The sequence below is a fragment of the Chlorocebus sabaeus genome, chromosome 27 (genome assembly GCF_047675955.1).
Source record: "Chlorocebus sabaeus isolate Y175 chromosome 27, mChlSab1.0.hap1, whole genome shotgun sequence".
NCBI lineage: Eukaryota > Metazoa > Chordata > Mammalia > Primates > Cercopithecidae > Chlorocebus > Chlorocebus sabaeus.
In genome coordinates this window covers 41,381,973-41,401,901 of record NC_132930.1, presented here as the reverse complement: position 1 = coordinate 41,401,901, position 19,929 = coordinate 41,381,973, and the positions used below count along the sequence as shown (strand labels likewise).

Genomic DNA, 19,929 nt, shown 5'->3' with positions numbered 1-19,929 from the left:
TTGACTATAGTTTTTCTACAGGTTTAATCTTTCACTTTTGTGAAGCCTAATAAATCTTACTCTTCTAAAAATGTAGTGTCTTGACACAAGACTTGTTTTATAGCTGTGTTTTAAAAAATACTCTCAGTAAAGAAAGTGTTGTGAGGAAGCTGATGAATTGCTCTTTAGGATAATTGAATGCGAAGACCTGAACATTGTCCTTTTCTGTTACAGCTCACAAGGAGATACATTCCCAGCAAGTGAAGGAACACAGGACTGCTGTTTTGGATTTCATTGAAGATTACTTAAAAAGTATTTCATTTTCTTTTAAAGGTCAAATGTGGCATTTCACAATAGATGTGATGCAGAATTTAGCTTTGCTAGCTGAAGACTGTAGTGTCTCATTATATTTAATGATGCCTTTGCCTGAGAAGCTGTTTTAAGCAGTCTTTCTTCTGGTATTTTCCCCTGCAACAGGAGTCTGTAAACTTTACTCAGAACAGAGAGCCATCCGAGTTAAAAGAGTGGTGGATAAGAAAAGATTGTAAGTATTGCCTTCATTGGTTTTTCTTAATAATAGTACTACTAATAATAGCAGTTAAAGTTTGTAGAGCACTTACCCTATGCAACTTACCATGTTTGAACTTCTTCACAAAATGCCATAGCTAGCGCTATGGGGCACTCACTGTGTGCCAGGCACCATGCTAGTCACTTTATTAGCCCACAACAAACCCTCATGAGGCAGGTACTGATTCCTCCCTCATTTTACAAATGAGGAAATTGAGGCTTAGGAGGCTTGGCCACTCACCCAGGGTCTCACAGTCCCACAGGCTGCATAGCTGGGGTTTCAGCCCAAGCAGGCTGTTGGTCCAAAATCTGTGCTCTTGCCCATTTTGTCTCTTAATAACCTGATGAGGCTGGCACATTTTGAGCCATTTTACCTCAATCTCTTTGACCCCCATACCCCTTCTTGTTGTCCCTGAAAGTGTATTCCTGAGAGAAGAGCTAGGGCACAGCAAGCAGGCCACTGTGAGGCTGTCCTCAGGTCACCTGTGACAGACTTGCTCGATGCCACGTGCTCTGAGTGCTCACCTTCCTCCAACCCCACTGCCTGTTCTGTGCAGGCACTCTGAGGAGGCCCATCAGCAGGTGAGGACAGTGACTCTCCAGCAGGGTAAACGACTCATCCAAGGCCACACAGCCAGGAAGCAGCAGGGCCAGACTACTGTATTTCCCATGGTGCCTGCCTGTCTTCCCCTCTGGGCTCACGTGAGCATCTGGAATGCAAGAGCTATGTCCTCATGGTTGTTCCCACTGCAGCTTGGCCAGTCTTGGAGATTGAATATATTGGTGAACAAATGTCCAAACCTGGACCATTTCTAGACTAGCTTTGGAAATGTTTTAGGATGTTCTTTCAGAAGATAGCATCACATAACTGTTTGGGGACACATTTATTTATTTATTTATTTATTTATTTATTTATTTATTTTTGAGACAGGGTCTCACCCTATCTCCCAGGCTGGAGTGCAGTGGCATGACCTCCTGGGCTCAAACAATCCTCCCACCTTAGCCATCCAAGTAGCTGGGATTACAGTCATGTGCCACCATGTCTGCCTATTTTTAAATTTTATTTTATAGAGGTGGGATGTCACTATGTTGCCCAGGCTGGTGTCAAACTCCTGGACTCAAGCAGTCCTCCTGCCTTGGCTTGCCAAAGTGCTGGATTACAGGCGTGAGCCACCATGCCCAGCCCACATTTTTTAAATTCTTATTGTGTCAGGGGTCCCTAGCACTACTCTCTGGTTCTAGGAGTCACTAGAAGGTCTCATAGGACTCAACATACAGTCCTGCTCCTGTCTATGATTTGTCACACTGAAAGGATACGAAGCAAAACAGCAAAGGAAAAGGCACGTGAGACAGAAGTCCAGAGGAAACCAGGCATGAGCTTCTAAGAGTCCTCTCCCAGTGGAGTCGCACAGCATGTGACCTATGACAGCATGTGAAGTGTTGTCTACCAGGGAAGCTCATTAGTGACTCACTGCCCAAGAATTCTGTTAGGGGTTGGTCACATAGGCACCTCACACCTGGCATGTACCAAAACTCTAGACTCCCAGGAGGAATGCAGATGTACTGCACTGAACTGCATTAAAACTGCATTTTTTTTTGCAAAACAGTTCAGGCACGGTGACCTGTTTTTATCAATTAGGATGGCATAAATTCTGCCAAAGTCCAACTTCTCAGACAGCAGGCAAGGGTTAACCTTGCAAGCAGGCCTTTCTAAGGATAGCAGTCTCAGGCCTACTATGTGAACCCTTTTCTGCACATTTGTGAAACAGATTTGAAATTGTTAATGCCAACAAATAGAAGCATTTATGGAAGATAGTAAGCAGATAAAGTCAAGTTAACTGTCAGCAATAGCTACTATTATATAATGCACTGAGAGAGTAGATTGAATGAAGCCATAGATTAAGTCTTTGCACTTAGGGAGCTTAGAGGCAGACTGGGTTGCTTTTAAACATGAAAAATTAGCTTAATCAGGATATGTCGTAATTAGCAAAGTTGGTAGTAAGCTCAGAGGGGGAAATGGTACGATCAAGTGGCATAGTATGGTGCCTAAGAGCCAGACTCTGCAGCCAGACAGCCTGTGTTTGAATCCTGGCTCTGCCACTTTAAAACTATGTGACTTTGAGCAGATTGCTTAACTGTTCTGTGCTTTTGTTTCCTTACCTATAAAATGGGAAAACTAATAGTACCTAACTTGTAGTGTTGTTGTGAGAACAAAATGAAGATACAGATAAAACACTTAAAGTGAGTTAATAACTGTTAATTTGTACTATTAATATTTTCTACCATTAAGCATTTGCCATGTGCCAGGCAGTATATTATTTTATTTTATTAATCCTCAAAAAGCCACCATATCAATAAATATTAGTATTTCATTTTCTGAATTAGGATATTGGGGCTCAGCAAGTTTGGGTTAGCTGTCCAGCATCACAGCTGAATCAAGATTTGAATCTCAGGGGAATTGGAGCAGATTTCTCAAGCAATGGGATTTGTGTTGGCTGTCAAAAGACAAATATCTGGGTGTGTGAATTAGATAGAAAGCAGTCCAGACCTGGGGAAGAGTTTGAGCTGAAGGTCTGGGGCACAGTGAAACCAGTTAGCTCCAAGATGTTATGGAGGAGGAGGTAGGCCTCTGATGATGTGTGATTTGTCATCAAGATGCTGTGGTGGTCACTGGGTCTCACACTCACCTGGGAGAGGAATGCACATTTCTCCTTCACTATCCCAAGTGGACTTAACAGGTACCCAAGTAAAGGAAGAAGAGATTTTTGCTGCTACCTTAGTTCCTGTTTCTCAGCAGAGGCCTCGACTAAAATACACATTAAAATCGGTCAGATGGGAATTGTTCTCATTTAGACAGCAAAGTATAGCCTTGTCTCCTGCCACATTGTTAGCTGCCCTGTGCCAATTACTTTGTGCAAAAGAGCTTGAGGGAAATAATGATGTGACCCTTCACAGTGTAGTTCATTCAACGCCCTCCTTCTTGTCCTTTCCTCGTCTTTAGGCACAAGGCATCTGACTAAAATGTACGTGTGATTTTATCACTCCCTTGCTTCCATGTCTTACAAAGGCTAAACAGCATGGCATTGAAGGTCCAGGATGCCTGGACCACAGCCACAGTAACTCACCACAGTAGTCTGACAACTCCTGAGCTTGTCTATGCTCTGTCCAGCGAAATGAGACCACTGATTAAATGGCAATGTCAGATTGCTATAAATGTTTCTAGATGCTTACTCTTCACTTTTGTACTTACCTTGTAGCAAACCAGTAACAGACAGTCCATGGTCTGGTTCTGTTCCATGGACCACATTTGGAGTAGCGCTGGGTTAGAAAGTCACCTAGTATGTAGTATATGTCCAGTAAATTGAGTGAGTGACTGAGTAGTGGTAAAGGTGGCGTCACTGAGGTAGTGTGAAACATCTCCTGCTTTTGGGGTTCACGGTACCTGTGCCTGAGTGGATACGTTTGTCTGAAAGCTAGTTTTAAAATTATAGTACCATGATATTATATATCAAAAGTATCTTCTTTCTACCCAGAGCCTTTGTTGGAGGCATAAAAGAAGTACAGGCATACCTCGGAGATATCACAGGTGTGGTTCCAGACAGCAACAAAGTGAATATCACGATAAAGCAAGTCACAGAAACATTTTGGTTTCCTAGTGCATATAAAAGCTTTGTTTATACTATAAAGTGTGCAATAGCATTATGTCTAAAAAAGTCATGTGCATACCTTAATCAGAACATACTTTATTGCTGAAAATGCTAATGTTTGTCTGAGCCTTAGGTGAGTTGTAATCTTTTTGCTGGTAGAAGGCCTTGCCTCAGTGTTGATGTCTACTGACTGATTTAGGGTGGGGATTGCTGAAGGTTGGGGTGGTTGTAGCAGTTTTTAAAATAAGACAACAATGAAGTTCGCTGCATCAACTGATTCTTCCTTTCACGAAAGATTTCTCTATTGTGTGCAGTGCTGTTTGATAGCATTTTACCCATAGCAGAACTTCTTCAACATTGGGGTCAGTCCTCTCAAACCCTGTTGCCACTTTGTCAACCAAGTTTATGCAATATTCTAAGCCCTTCCTTGTTATTTCAACAATGTTCACAGTCTCTTCACCAAGAGCAGATTCCATCTCAAGAAACCACTTTCTTGGTTCATCCATAATAAGCAGCTCCTCATCCTTTCAAGTGTGATCGTGAGATTGCAGCAGTTCAGCCCTATCTTCAGGCTCCACTTCCAATCTTAGTTCTCTGGCTATTTCCACCACATCTGCAGTGACTTCCTCCGTTGAAGTCTTGAACCCCTCAAAATTATTCGTGAGTGTTGGAACCCACTTCTTCCAAACTCCTGTTAAAGTTGATATTTTGACCTCCCCCCATGAATCACGAATGTTCTTAATGGCGTCTAAGATGGTGAATCCTTTTCAGAAGATTTTCAATTTACCCAGATCTGCCAGAGGAATCACTATCTGTAGTAACTGTAGCCTTGTGAAATGTGAGGTTTTTTTGTTTATTTTGAGTTTAGGGTCTCACTCTGCCACCCAGGCTGGAGTGCAGTGGCAGTCATGGCTTACTGCAGCCTTGAACTCCTGGGCTCAAGCAGTCCTCCCACCTTAGCCTCTCGAGTAGCTGGAACTACAGGCATGTGCCACCATGCCCAAGATTTTTGGAATGGTAAATGAGCATTGGCTTCAGCTTAAAATCATCTGCTGCATTAGCCCTTAACAAGCAAGTCAGCCTATTCTTTGAAGCATTGAAGCCAGCCATTGACTTCTCTGTAGCTATGGAAGTCCTAAATGGGATCTACCTCCAATAGAAGGCTGTTTTATGTAAATTGAAAATCTGTTGTTTAGTATAGCCACTTTGATCAATTATCTTAGTTAGATCTTCTGGATAACTTATTGCGGCTTCTGTGTCAGCACTTGCTATTTTACCTTGCACTTTTACATTATGGAATTGACTTTTTTTAAATGTCACGAACCAACCTCTGCTAGCTTTCAACTTTTCTTATGCAGCTTCCTCACCTTTCTTAGCCTTCACAGAATCAAAGAGAGTTAGTTAGGGCCTTGTGCTGAATTAGACTTTGGCTTAAGGGAATGTTGTGACTGATTTGATCTCTCCAGACCACTCACACTTTCTCCCATAAGCAATAAGGCTGTTTTGCTTTCTTATCATTTGGATATTCACTGGAGTAGTGCTTTAATTTCCTTTAGTAACTTTTTCTTTGCATTCACAGCTTGACTGACTGACTGGCACAAGAGGTCTAACTTTTAGCCTATGTCGGCTTTAGACCCACCTTCTTCCTAAGATTCATAATTTCTAGCTTTTGACTTCGAGTGAGTGACATGCAACTCTTCTTTCACTTGAACACTTAGAGGCCATTGCTGGCTTATTCATTGGCCTGGATTATGTCCCCAGGAATAGGAAGGCCCGAGGAGAGGGAGAGAGTTAGGAACAGCTGGGCCGGGAAGCACTCAGAGCACACACAACACTTAAGAAGTATGCCATCTTATGTGAACGAGCTTTGGGCACTCCAAAACAGTTACAAAAGTCACATCAGAGATTACTAATCACAGATCATAGAAATATAATAATAATGAAAAAGTTTGAAGTATTTTGAGAATTACCAAAATGTGACACAGAGACACAAAGTGAGTACATGTTGTTGGAAACATGACGTTAATAGATTTGCTCCATGCAGTGTTGCCACAAACCCTCCATTTGTAAAAACAAATGAAAAATGCAGTATCTGCAGAGTGCAATAAAGCAAGGCATACTGAAACAAGGTACGGCTGTATAAGAACCCCACTGAAATCGGAAACAATTACTTTTGTCTATTGACTGTAGCAGGCTGTATTTAAGGTTTGCAAAAACCTCCCACATATTTTCTTGTCTCAAAACTGAAAAATCTGTCTCTCTTCCTCTCTTCTATCTGTGTTCTTTTTAAATTTTAAATAGAACCCTGAGGGTTTTCTAATAAGGGACCTGGAAACAGATGCCGGCCAGGTAGAAACTGTTTGATTGCAGTTCTAAAATGTTCAGCCTTCAGTTAGAGAAATCAGTTTAAATAAATCATGGGGCATAAACCGATCTTTCTGATGGCTTTTTGAAAATTTCTTTCTTTCCCCCAAATTGGCTTCAACTAGTTAATGTGTAATTTCCCTGAGGACTTTAGTAGACATTCTGTATATAATTAGAATGTGTTTTTATCACTTAAAAAAAAGAAAGGCACTCAACTTTGAGTCTGCTGCACTGTAGTCTTTGATTCATTTTAAATTGGAAACTCGTACATTAGCATCCTCTGGACACAAAGGATGACAGACATTAAAGGAGTCCTTTATTTAAAAGTCAGTGAAGCCCTTTGACTTCTTGAAGAAGTCAGTCCTGAAGCCATGCAGTGAGGCAGGGGTAAGGTGGGCATCTGCAGTGGTGGGGAGCAGCAGTTTTCCAGGGCAGGGTGCCTGACCCAAGCAGGGAGAAGGTGGCTTAGCATGGGCAGTTATAGCCTAAGTCAGGAGAGGGACTGATCCATGCTGGAGAGGAATGGAGGCGGGTATTAGAGGCGGGTGGTTACATTTAGGAGAATAGATGAAATAATAAATAAAGGAGGTGGCTGGGTGTGGTGGCTCACGCCTGTAATCCCAGCATTCTGGGAGGCTGAGGCAGTTGGATTGCTTGAGGCCAGGAGTTCGGGACCAGACTGGGCAATATAGTAAAACCCCATCTCTACTAAAAGAAAAATTAGCATGACCTGTAGTCCCAGCCACTTGGGAGACTGAGGCACCAGAATCACTTGATTCAGGAGGCGCAGGTGGCAGTGAGCTGATATTGAGCCACTGCACTCCAGCCTGAGCAACAGAGTGAGACACTGTCTCTAAATAAATAAAGGAGGATATTGAAAGCTAGGTTTCTCACTATAGGAGAAGTGAAAGGGGAAAAGCCCTGTCTGTGGTCTTGGGTGGAAATGAAAGATACTGGCACGAATTCACAGTTTTCAATTTCCAAAGATCAATACAGAAGTACCTGTGGTTGTAAATGTGTGTATATGTACACATTTATATACGTGTATGAAAATGCATGCATGTATTTTCTTGCTCTGGCCACTGAGAAGGCCTGGAAACAGTGACACTGTAATAGCAATAAGCATAGTTAGCACTCAGATCTTGTCTTCTGAATACCAATTTCACCTTCAGGGAGCCAGGCCTCTTAGAGAAATGGCTGATTCTTAAACTGGAGCAGGGAACATATAAAATAAACCTGGAACAAGGAAGGGCTCAGAACGTTAGGACGTGTCTAAAGGACACCGCCATCAATTTGAAGCGGCGTCTACTGGCCAAATCAGAGATAACTTAAGCATAAAAATAAATGACAGTAGCACCTTATAACCCATTCAATGAGATAGGACATTATGAATCCATCTAAATAGGAGTAAGTAAATGGATAAATTGAAAGATTGAAACTGATACATAGTGTGAAAGCACTCCTCCCCTGGTACGTACTAATTACAAAGCGGAAGACAATAACTTGACAGCGGGGAAACCTGGCAGTCACCACCTTCATCAAGTGGGCAAAGTAAAACACACAACCTAATAGGATGCAGCGAGAAGAAAGCATCACTTTTGTGATTTCTGCCAAAGAAGCAAGACTTGAGGAAAGACCGCGAGGAAACATCAAACTCAAATACAGAGAGCCTTACAGAATAAGTGACACATGATTGTGTGTTGACGTCATGAAACTCAAGGAGACCGAAGAGCCGTTCCAAACAAAGGAGACTGAAGAGAAGTACTAGTTAGGAGCAATGTGTGATGCTATTGTTATAAAGGATATTATTGAGATAACAGGTCAAAATAGAGTGGGGGTGCTGCACACAGTGACTCACACCTATAATCCCAGCACTTTGGGAGGCCAAGGTGGGAGGATTGCTTGAGGCCAGGAGTTTAAGACCAACCTGGGCAACATAGTGAGACCCTATCTCTACAAAAAATTTAAAAATTAGCTGGGTGTGGTGACATGCACCTATAGTCCCAGCTTCTCAGGAGGCAGAGGTGGGAGGATCACCTAAGCCCAAGAGTTCAAGGCTGCAGTGAGCTATGATCACAACACTACACTCTAGCCTGGGCAACAGAGTGAGACCTTATCTTAAAAAAAAAAAATGGGGTCCATGGGAGAAATGGAAGTAATGTAATAGTATTTTTCATAAGGTACTTTTTTTTGGTCTACTACTTTTTTAGTGTGGTCTACTACTTTTTTAGCATTTGCAACAACTTTAGTAGTAGATATTGTTGGAAGGATATTGGAAGCCAGGTTTCTCACTTAGAAGAATGAAAGGGATAAAGCCAGAATGAACCCTGTGGTGTTGGGTTGGAATGAAAGATACTGAAAGCCATTTTACAGTTAAGAAAACCAAGGCCGGCCGGGTGCGGTGGCTGAAGCCTGTAATCCCAGCACTTTGGGAGGCCGAGACGGGCAGATCACGAGGTCAGGAGATCGAGACCATCCTGGCTAACACGGTGGAACCCCGTCTCTACCAAAAAATACAAAAAACTAGCCGGGTGAGGTGGCGGGCGCCTGTAGTCCCAGCTACTTGGGAGGCTGAGGTAGGAGAATGGCGTAAACCTGGGAGGTGGGGCTTACAGTGAGCTGAGACCTGGCCACTGCACTCCAGCCTGGGCGACAGAGCGAGACTCTGTCTCAAAAAAAAGAAAAAGAAAAAGAAAAAAAAGAAAACCAAGGCCTAGAGGTTAAGTGGTAAACCAGAGGAGCACCTACTGTGTGCCAGGCTTCATGCCAGGCACTTTCTCATGAGTGATCCCATTTAATCTTCGAAATAAGTCTTTGGGAAAGGTGGTATTTTCTCCGTTTTACAGATGAAGAAAACTTAGAGAAAGAGAATAAAATTGGCTGTGTGTGGTGGCTCATGCCTATAATCCCAGAACTTTGGGAGGCCGAGGCAGGTGGATCACTTAAGATCAGGAGTTTGAGACCAGCCTGGTCAACATGGTGAAACGCCATCTCCACTAAAAATACAAAAATTAGCTGGGTATAGTGGTGCATGCCTGTAATTCCAGCTACTCGGGAGGCTGAGGCACAAGAATCGTTTGAACCTGGAAGGTAGAGGTTGTGGTGAGTTGAGAACGTGCCACTGCACTCCAGCCTGGGTGATGGAGAGTGAGACTCTGTCCAAAAAAAAAAAAAAAAAAAGGATAAAATAAAACCCATCCAAGACCACATTAAAAATAGTGGCATTCTAGAATTTGAGCCCTTTGTTTTCTCCAAATCCCATTGTAAATGTGTCTTTTTCAAGGCAGCCAGTCAACCAGTGGTTTAAGGACTCTCACCTCTAGACTGTCATGGGATTTGTGGAATTGCTGGAGTAATCTGACAGCCACGACAGCCTTGGAGGGCATCAGATCAGTCTAATGTGCAATGTGACCAAGGAGAAAGCCCCCCACCACTCGACCAAAGGTGGTAGCCTTTGATCACCACCCCAGACCACTCCCCTGCTGCTCTGTCAAGGCTCCTTCCCCTCCATAGTGACAGCCAGAAGATCAGTAGCTAGTTGGGCCAGCACTGAAGACCCTACCGAGTCCCTTGTACAGATTGTACCAGTGTACTCTTTTCTCTGAATTATTTACATTATTTATGGATTGTTTCAGCAGTTTTCTTCTGTTCCTCCATTGGTCTGCATCTTGTCAGAGGAAAAAATGTATATTCCTTTAAGACTTCACAAAAAAAATTGTCTTATTAAACCATTCTGCCTTTTGTTATTTCACAGTAATAATAGCAGCAGCAGCAGTAGTGTAATCGTTGTAGTAATAGCTAATTTTTGAGCTCTTATTATGTGATGTAGACTGTGCTGAGTAAGCACATATAAACCAGTAACTCTAACAAGAAAGATAGTCAGAGCCCCATTTTATAGGTGGGAAAACAGGCTAAGAAATTTTGTTATTTGTCATTTAGTAACTAGAAAAAAAATCTGAAAATTCTGGCAGATGAGTATCTTGTCAAGCTAGTTTAAAAGTTTGTTCATATGTCAGGTTGCTCAATTCCTACATCCCACAAACTAATATTTGAGGTAAAATATTAAGTCACAGATACTAAATTTAATAAGCATATGTATATACCTAGTGTCAAACAGGGAGCAAATCCTCAGTTTATCTTTAAATAGGTTTCTCTTTTAAGTTATGTTTTTACCTGGCTTTGTTTCCTTTGCTTAACACATTTTTTTGAGACTTACCCTTGCTGTGTTCTTCTTCATTGCTGAACGGTATTGCATTGCATCAAAGTACCTGCACTGGCTTATCCATCCTGTTGGTGGACATTTAAGTGTTCCCATTTTTTTGGCTATAATGCATAAGGCTGCTGTAAACATTCTTTTACAGGCCTTTCTGTGGACCTATTTTTTCATTTCTTTTGGGTAAACAACCTAAAAGTGGGTTGTCATAGTAGAGACTTAGTAAGAAACTGTCTTGAGTTTTCCAAAGTGATAGCACCATTTGACACACTGTCCAGCAATGTGTGAAAGTTACAGTTCCTCCACATGGCACGATTGGCGTTGGCCATTTTTTCTAGCCATTCTACTGGATGTGGAGTCGTATTTCATTGTGGGTTTAGTTTGCATTTCCTCACTGACTAATATTGTTAATCACCTTTTCATGTGTTGATTGACCATTTATTTTCTTCCTGTGAAGTATCTGTTGAAATTTTTTACTCATTTCTGTATTGGAGGATTGTTTGGCTGTTGATTTGTATAGGAGTTCTTTGTATATTCTGCATACACGTCCTTAGATACATGCTGCAAATATTTGTTCCTATTCTATGGTTTATTTGTTTTCTTAATGGTGTCTTTTGGTGAGCAGAAATGTTTAATTTTGAGGAAGTTGAATTTTATTAATTTTTAGTTTGTCTACCCCAAGGTCACAAAGATATTCTTTTATGTTTTCTTCTAGAAGCTTTATGATTCTGGGTGGTATGTTTATTTAGGTCTATCATCTGTCTCAGACCAACTTTTTGATAGAATGAGATGGGGTTGAGGTTTATTTTATTCTATATAAATATCTGGGGTTGAGGTTTATTTTATTGTTTATAAATATCTATTTATTATATCAATGTTTGTTTAAAACACTTTCTTTTTCTCACTGAATTGACCTGGCATCATCATCAAAAGTCAGGTGACCGAAACATGTATATGTCTGCTTCTGGACTCTATTCAGTATCATTGGTCTGATTGTCCTTATTCTACTGCCACACTGTCTTGATTACTGTGGTTTTATCATAAGTCTTGGAATCAGCTAGTTGTAAATCCTTCAGATTTCTAATTTTTCAGTACTTTTTTTTTGCTATTTTAGATTTTTGTGTATTTTCATATCAACTTTAGAATCAGCTTTTCAATTTCATCAGAAAATCTGCCAGGATGTTTATCGGGATTATGTTGAATCTATAGATCAATCTGGGGAGAATGGGCATCTTAACATCTATCCACAAACATGGTATATCTTTGCATTTATTTCTGTCTTTGACTTTATTTTTAAATTTCTTTTTCTCAGCAATATTTTGTTATTTTCAGTGTAGACATCTTGCTCATCTTTTGTGTTAGATTTATTCCTGGATTTTTTTATTCTATTGTAAATGATACCATTTTGTTAATGTTATTTTCCAGTTTCTCATTGCTAGTATATAAAAATACAATTAATTTTTGTATATTGATCTGTCTACAACTGTGAGTAATTCACATGTAGTTCTAGTAGCTTTTTTTGTAAATTCTTGTTGTTGTTGTTGTTGAGACAGAGTTTCGTTCTTGTTGCCCAGGCTGGAGTGCAGTGGCTCCATCTTGGCTCACTGCAACCTCTGCCTCCTGGGTTCAAGCAGTTCTCCTGCCTCAGCCTCCTGAGTAGCTGGGATTACAGGCACCCGCCACCATGCCCAGATAAGTTTTGTATTTTAGTAGAGACAAGATTTTACCTCGTTGGCCAGGTTGTTCTTGATCTCCTGACCTCACCTCAGGTGATCCACCTGCCTCAGCCTCCTAAAGTGCTGGGATTACAGGCGTGAGCCACCACACTCAGCCTTCTTTTGTAAATTCTATCAGTTTTCTACATACATAATCATACCATATGTGAATAACAGTAGTTTTGCTTTTTAATCTTTATGCCTTTTATTTCTTGTTCCTTTCTTGTTTTATTGCACTGGCTAGGGCCTGGACCTCTGGTACCATATTGAATAGAAGTGTTTAGGATGGACATCTTTTCCTTGCTCTTGATTAAGGGACAAGGATTTAATACTTCACCATTAAGTATGAAGTGTTGGGATTACAGGCATGAGCCACTGCACCCAGTGCACCCATGTTTGTTTGTTTTGTTTTGTTTTGTTTTTACATTTGTGGTTCATTTTTTTATGTGTATATCACAGAAGTAGATATTATGTAGCTGTTCTTTATCAGGTTAAGGAAATTTCCTTTCTTATTGAGGGATTTCCTACAAGAATTCACAGAACTCAGAAACGCTATTATACTCACAGTTACAGTATATTATAGTGAAAGAATATAGATTAAAATCACCAAAGCTAAAGGGAACATAGGACAAAGTCCAGGAGAGACTAGGTACAAGCTTCTAGCTGTCCTCTCCCAGTGGAATAGTGTAGACGCACTTAATTCTCCCAATATGTGACTCCCAATACCTGTGTCACCAGGTACTATCAATCAGGGAAGCTCACCTGAGCCTTGGTGTTCAGGGTCTTCACTGGGGGTCAGTGATGTAGATGTGAAGTGCTAGCATAGCAGGCCATAGTTAACTCAGTCGCCAGCCCCTCCAGAGGTCAACTGATTGTCATGTCAGACCCCTGTTAACTTCAGTGGGGATGGCACTTGGTTCAGAGAGGCTGAAGAAGAGACCCCAAGCCAACAAACAGAACGGAGATTATTTGGGGGAGCTTATTTATAGAGCAGTCCAGTGGCAGTGGGCTGGACAGGAGAACCACCACTGCTTGTAAAAAGAATGTAGTTTATATGGCACCTTCACTTAGCCATCCTCCCACCAAGCAACCTCCACATGGCAGCCCTCATTTCTTCAATTGCCATCAAGTGTGTCTGCCGTGCACTGATACAGTGGCCCAGGCCCCCAGTCATAAATCACACTGTTAACATAAACTATCTGGAATGTCCCCAGGTATACAAAGATACTATTATCAGACAAGATATTCTAGGAGCTTAGAGGTTATCTCCCAGGAGCCAAGCAAGGGCCAGTTTTTTCCTTGGAATGTGCAGAATTTGAACACCACATACCTGCTGAGTCATCCCTTTATTGCATACCTTATTTTCCTAGTTTGCTGAAAGTTTTTATCATCAGGGTATCTTGACTTTTTCAAATGCTTTTTCTACATCTAATGCAATGATCATGTAGGCTTTTTTCTTTTTTTGTTAAGGGGATGTATTACATTGATTGATTTTCAAATGTTAAGCCAACTTTGTATTCCTGGGTTAAACCCCATTTGGTCATGATACATTATTGTCTTTATATATTGCTAAAATCAGTTTGCTTGTATTAAGGATGCTTTTATGTTCATGAAGATATGTATCTAATTTTCTTGTAATATCTTCATAGGTTTCTGAATCTGGGTAATACTGGCCTCATAAAATGATTTTGTAATTGTTTTCTCTTCCTCTGTTGTTCACATCTACCAGGTCCTTACCTTGTTCCTCATCCTAGGGAAAACACTTAGGCTTTTATCATAAAGTATGATGCTCACCGTAGATTTTGTACATGTTTATCAGATAAGGAAGATCCCTTCTGTACATGCTTTTTCCTGTCTTGTTTGATTGCTCTAGAGCACTGTATAAAGGTATACATTCTGTTTTACAGCTCCATAGTACTGCAGAGTGTCTTCCACCAGGTCTATGTTGATGGACATGTGGATTTTTCCTAGGCCTTCGCCATATTAAAATTGAATTACAAAGTTGCTATAATCAATAACCTTTTCATATTATCATTATATCTTTGGGATAGAGTCCCGTAAGTGGGATTGCTGGATTAGAGATTAAATACATGTTAATTTGCAGGATATTACCAAGGTCCCCTCCATAGGAGTCACACTGTTTGGCACGGTCACCATCAATATACAGAAGTGCCCTGCTTGACAGCCTGACCCACCCATTATGTCTTCACATTTGGGTGTTTTCACCAGTCCCAGTAGGCAAGAAATAATGACGCAGTGTAGTTGTTGATATGCATCATCTTATGAGGAAGATTGAGCATTTTTCATATGTTTAAAAGCCATTTACATTTGTGTGAACTTTCTTGCCTAGTTTACTATAGAGCTGTTGGTCTTTTTCTCTTTTTACTTTACCTATGGTGGGTTTGTTTTTTTTTTAAATAAACTTGTTATTTTAAGAGCAGTTTTTAGGTTCATAGCAAAATTGAGCAAAAAGTACCAAGAGTTCCCATATACCCCCTTCACTGTCCCCCCACCCGCCAGTACACTAATAGCCTTTGCCACCAATAGCCTTCGCCACTATCAACATCCCCCACCACTCATGGTGCTTTGTTTTGTTTTGTTTTGTTTTGAGATGGACTCTCCCTCTGTCGCCCAGGCTGGAGTGCAGTGGGTGATCTCGGCTCATTGCAAACCTCCACCTCCCAGGTATAAGCAATTCTCCCACCTCAGCCTGCTGAGTAGCTGGGACTACAGGTGTGTGCCACCACGCCCGGCTAATTTTTGTATTTTTAGTAGAGACAGGCTTTCACCATATTGGCCAGGCTGGCCTCAGACCTCAAGTGATCTGCCCTCCTCGGCCTCCCAAAGTGCTGACATTACAGGGGTGAGCCACCACACTTGGTTCACCCATTTTTTTTTTTCACATGTGTGGTTCATTTTTTTATGTGTGTATCTCTGATGCATTTGGAATTTACCTTGGTGTACAGTGTAGGGAAAGGGAAAACATTTTTTCTTTCATATAACTACCAATTATCCCAGTGCAACTTATTAAACCATATCATATATTAAATACACATATGCAATTGAGTCCGGTTTTGAATTTTATATCCTATTCATTGGTCTGTCAATCTTTTCATGCCCTAATACCACACTTGGTTTTTTAGGGTTTTCTTGGCTATTATTCCCTCCCCTTCCTAATCTTCATGATATTTTCATTATAAATCTTTTCAGACCGGGCGCGGTGGCTCAAGCCTGTAATCCCAGCACTTTGGGAGGCCGAGACGGGCGGATCACGAGGTCAGGAGATCGAGACCATCCTGGTTAACATGGTGAAACCCCGTCTCTACTAAAAAATACAAAAAACTAGCCGGGCGAGGTGGCGGCGCCTGTAGTCCCAGCTACTCGGGAGGCTGAGGCAGGAGAATGGTGTGAACCCGGGAGGCGGAGCTTGCAGTGAGCTGAGATCCGGCCACCGCACTCCAGCCTGGACGACAGAGCGAGACTCCGTCTCAAAAAAAAAAAAAAAAAAAAAAAAATCTTTTCAAACATATGGCAGAATTGAGCTTTGCAGTGAACGCCCGTATACCTATACCCTAGATTTGAGCATTTACATTTTACTGTACATGCTGCTTTTACCTGCCTATCATTCTATATTCATTTAGCCTCTTTTTAAAATAGATTTCAGAGTAAACTTCTAACAGTGCCCTTCCCCTTAAATACTTTAGTGTGCATATCATTAACTAGAGTTCCATATTTGTTTACACTTTTTCTGACCATTCTTGCTTATTTCCAGATGAATTTCATAGTTGATTTGTCCAGCTTCAGGATGGGACCTGGTGATTTTTTTTTTTAATTGAGATCACATTACACTTATAAATTAACTTGGGGAGAACTAACATCTTTATATTTCTTTTTCTATCAAGAATGATGTGTCCTTTCTTTCCTTTGTGTCTTTCATAAGTCTTTTTTGGTTTTTTACATATGGGCTTTGGGCTTAAGTTTATTCTAAAGTTTTTGTTGATATTGTTAGTTTTCTATCTTTTGTTTTGTTTTGGCTATTGCAAGTAGAATCGTCTCTTTCATTGTATCTTCCAACTGTAAATGAGGTACATTATGATGAACATTTAAGTCATTTTGTTATTGTTGTTATAAGCAGTGCTGTGGTGAATATCCTTATAACTTTATCTTTGTGCATCTTTTGATACTTAGAATAGCAGATTGTATTTTCCAAAGAAAGCTGCCCCCAAATATATCCCATACCACATGCTCTTCTTAGAAAGTGATGTTATCACTGCTCCATTGAGAAAGCAAATTGGAGTCTGAGTTTCTTCCCCTTGAACCCTAGTGGACCATCACGAATGCGCTGGGCAGTAGAATATGGCTAGGATCATGATTTCTGACTTCTAAGGCAAGGTTATGAAAGGCATTGAAGCTTCCACCAAAGTCTTTGAGACTGCCAGCCCTGCAGGTGCCGCCATGCACCAGCAACACACTCATGCAGCTCCATGAAGAAGAAATGAGGCTCCCAGCAAGCACCAACTTGCTAGCCATGTGTGTGGCCTCCTTGGAAGTGAACCCTCCAGCCCTGGTCAACCCTTCAGATGACTGCAGCCCTAGTTGCCTTCTAACTGTACCCTCCTGAGACACGCAGAGCCAGAACCACCCAGCCAAAGTGTTCCCAAATTCCTGACCCCAGAAACACTGATCAGTAATAAATCTCACTGTTTCAAGGCACTAAGTTTGATGACTCAGCTGTAGTAACCTGAACAATTAAAAAGATTGATAACACAGTTACTTTTGAAAAATTTTTTTGTTAAATTTTGTAGAGGAGCATTTCCTAAATCATCTTTTTTGAAAACTACTCTCAAAAAACTCTATGAAGAGAGTCTCTACAATCAGGTTATTTGCAAAAGCCATCCTTTTTGGAAATTCAGAATGTATTTGAGCATATTAAAGGCTCTGAAAACTTATATAGTGAAACACCTGTCTAGGTTTGACTCAACTTTCTCAGACTGATTTGACCACAGAAGTCCTTTCCCACAGTCCGGGATGGGTAGAATATACCCCACATGGAGCAGTTGTTATAAGCATGGGCATCAGAGCTAGGTTCCCTGAGGTCATGTCCCAGCCCAGCCATTTGCTTACTGTGACCTGGGCAAGTTTCCTAACTTCTTTATGCCTCAGTTTCCTCCTTTGTTAAAAGGTTGTTAATACTAGTACCTACCTAATGGGGATATTCGAAATTAAATAAATTTATCCATATATATTGCTTAGAAAAAATGTCCACTATATAAGCCATTAACAAATGTTAGTTGGCATTAGTAATATCACCCTAATATGCATTTACATTGTTCCTTTAATTATAGTCTCTCTGCCTAACAATATGGAATTTATCCTAGATCTTTTTAGCACTCTTGACTATAATTTTATAGTGTTTATGTAGATTCTAGCAAAGCTATTACAAAGTCCACTGTTTCATAACCAAAATTTTTTCTCTTATTAATCATTTACTTGTATTTATAATGCATTCATTCATTCAACATATATTTATGAAACTGAATACCAGGCACTAATCCAAAATCTGGGATCTAGGAGCAAGGCTGACAACCAACAGATAAACAAACAGATTATAGACTGTGATAACTGCTATGGAGAAAACAGGTGCAGAGGAGTGGGAGGCAGCCTTTCCTTGATAGAAGAGTCAGAGGTGGCCTCTCTGAGTAGGTGAAACTGAGCCAAGCCCTGCAGGCGGGAAGGAAGATGATGTCCTGGGAAGAGCCTGTGGGGAAGAAACAGGGGAATGCCAAGTGCAGAGGACTCAGTCCTGAAGCGAGTCTGTGCCTTCGAGTGGGTATTTAAGGACTTGTGCTTTCAGAGTTCACTTATATTAAGATGTGACTTAGAACATGTACACGTGTGGGTATAGGTATATATGTGTGTGTGTAAGTATATATGTTGGGGGGTGTGTGTGTATATATATATGGGTAGGGGATATATATGCATGTGTTTGTATGTGTGTGTGTATGTGGGGGTATATGTGTGTGTACATGTGGGAGTATATATCAGTGTGTGTGCATATGCATATGTGTGTGTAGGTGATGTGTGTGTGGAAGGGTATATGTGGGGGGTATATATGCATATGTGTACATATATGGTGTGTATGTGTGTGTAGGGGGTATATATGTGAGTGGGGGTATATATATGTATATGTATGTGGGTGTGTATACATGGTGTGTGTGTATGTGGGTGAGTATGAATATGTGTGGTATGTGTATATGTGGGGGGATATACATGCATGTATGTAGAGGATATGTGTGTATGTAGGGGGTATATATGTGTGGGGGGTATATATATGTGGTATATATATTGTGTGTATACATGTGTGGGTATGTGTGTGGTGGTATATGTGTGTGTGGGGGTATATATGTGGGAGGGTATATATATATATGTGTGTGGGTATATATATGTGTGTGGTGTGTGTATATGTGTGGGTATACATATGTTGGGGGTATATATGTGTGGGGGTATGTATACATATGAATATATGTATAATATGTATTATATATTATAATTAATAACATATTCAGCAATCTTTTTGCATTAGTGTCTACTACTGGGTGAGCATCAATCCAGCTTCCTGGGTTTGTTGAGTGTGGTGTCAGTCTATGGAGCATATTCAGCACATACCGACTGTAGCCTGCCCCTGCATGCTGGTCACTGTGCCATGGCTGCAAATGCAGAGGGTGTGCACAATCTCTACCCTGCAGGCAGCAATGCCAGTGTTAAGTGCCCCAGTGGAGGTGTGTCCGGATAGCCACTGGGCCCAGAAGCAGTGACTGCTCCCCAGTACAGGGGCACAGGACAAAATTGCAGGGTCACATGTGACTTCTTCTGTTGTCAAAAAGGAATCCTGTTATGGAAATAAAATACCTGACTGCTAATTATGTATTTTTAGATCTAAGCTGGAACCAGAACCAAATACAAAGACAAGAGAATCCACATCTTCTGAGAAAGTTTCACAGAGCCCTTCAAAAGACTCTGAAGAAAACCCTGCCACTGAAGAACATCCAGGTACGAATTGAGATGAATATCTTGCCTTGCATTTCTTCCTTTTGACATGTTGGCAAGAGTACACCACAGGAACGAAGTAGCACAGTCTCAGACATGTTTTGGTGTTTGTATTTGCATAAAGCAAAGGAAGCAGGAGGTGGCAGCCTTTGTGTCTGTCACAGTTGATCTTCGTGACTGCCACGGAGGCAAGAGGTGCTTTCACCCAGTCACCTGGGAGCTGGCGGGGTGCAGGAGAAAGGGCCTGCTATAGAGGGGTGAGGCCGGGATCTGTCTGCCTCAGGAGCCCTGTGTGCCAGCCTCAGGAGAGGCAGCATTGCCTCCCTGGCAGCCGTGCCCTGCATGTCAGCTCTGAGCTTACAGGCCTGCGCCCAGGTAGAGTGTGCAACCTCAGCGG

At 41.3% G+C, this 19,929-nt stretch overlaps 1 protein-coding gene across 3 annotated transcripts in view; it reads left to right on the top strand.

Moving 5' to 3' along the window:
• Positions 1-19,929, top strand: part of STX18 (syntaxin 18) — a 124,511-nt gene that overhangs the window by 85,867 nt on the left and 18,715 nt on the right. For 2 of the 3 annotated variants that reach the window (XM_008017919.3, XM_073012507.1), the window contains exons 4-6: positions 214-291; positions 457-523; positions 19,420-19,535. In XM_008017919.3, coding sequence (XP_008016110.1) covers positions 214-291; positions 457-523; positions 19,420-19,535 — 261 coding nt within the window. Of the gene's footprint in view, positions 1-213; positions 292-456; positions 524-4,079; positions 4,133-19,419; positions 19,536-19,929 lie in introns of all 3 variants that reach the window. The other variant, XM_038008712.2, reaches the window with a different exon arrangement.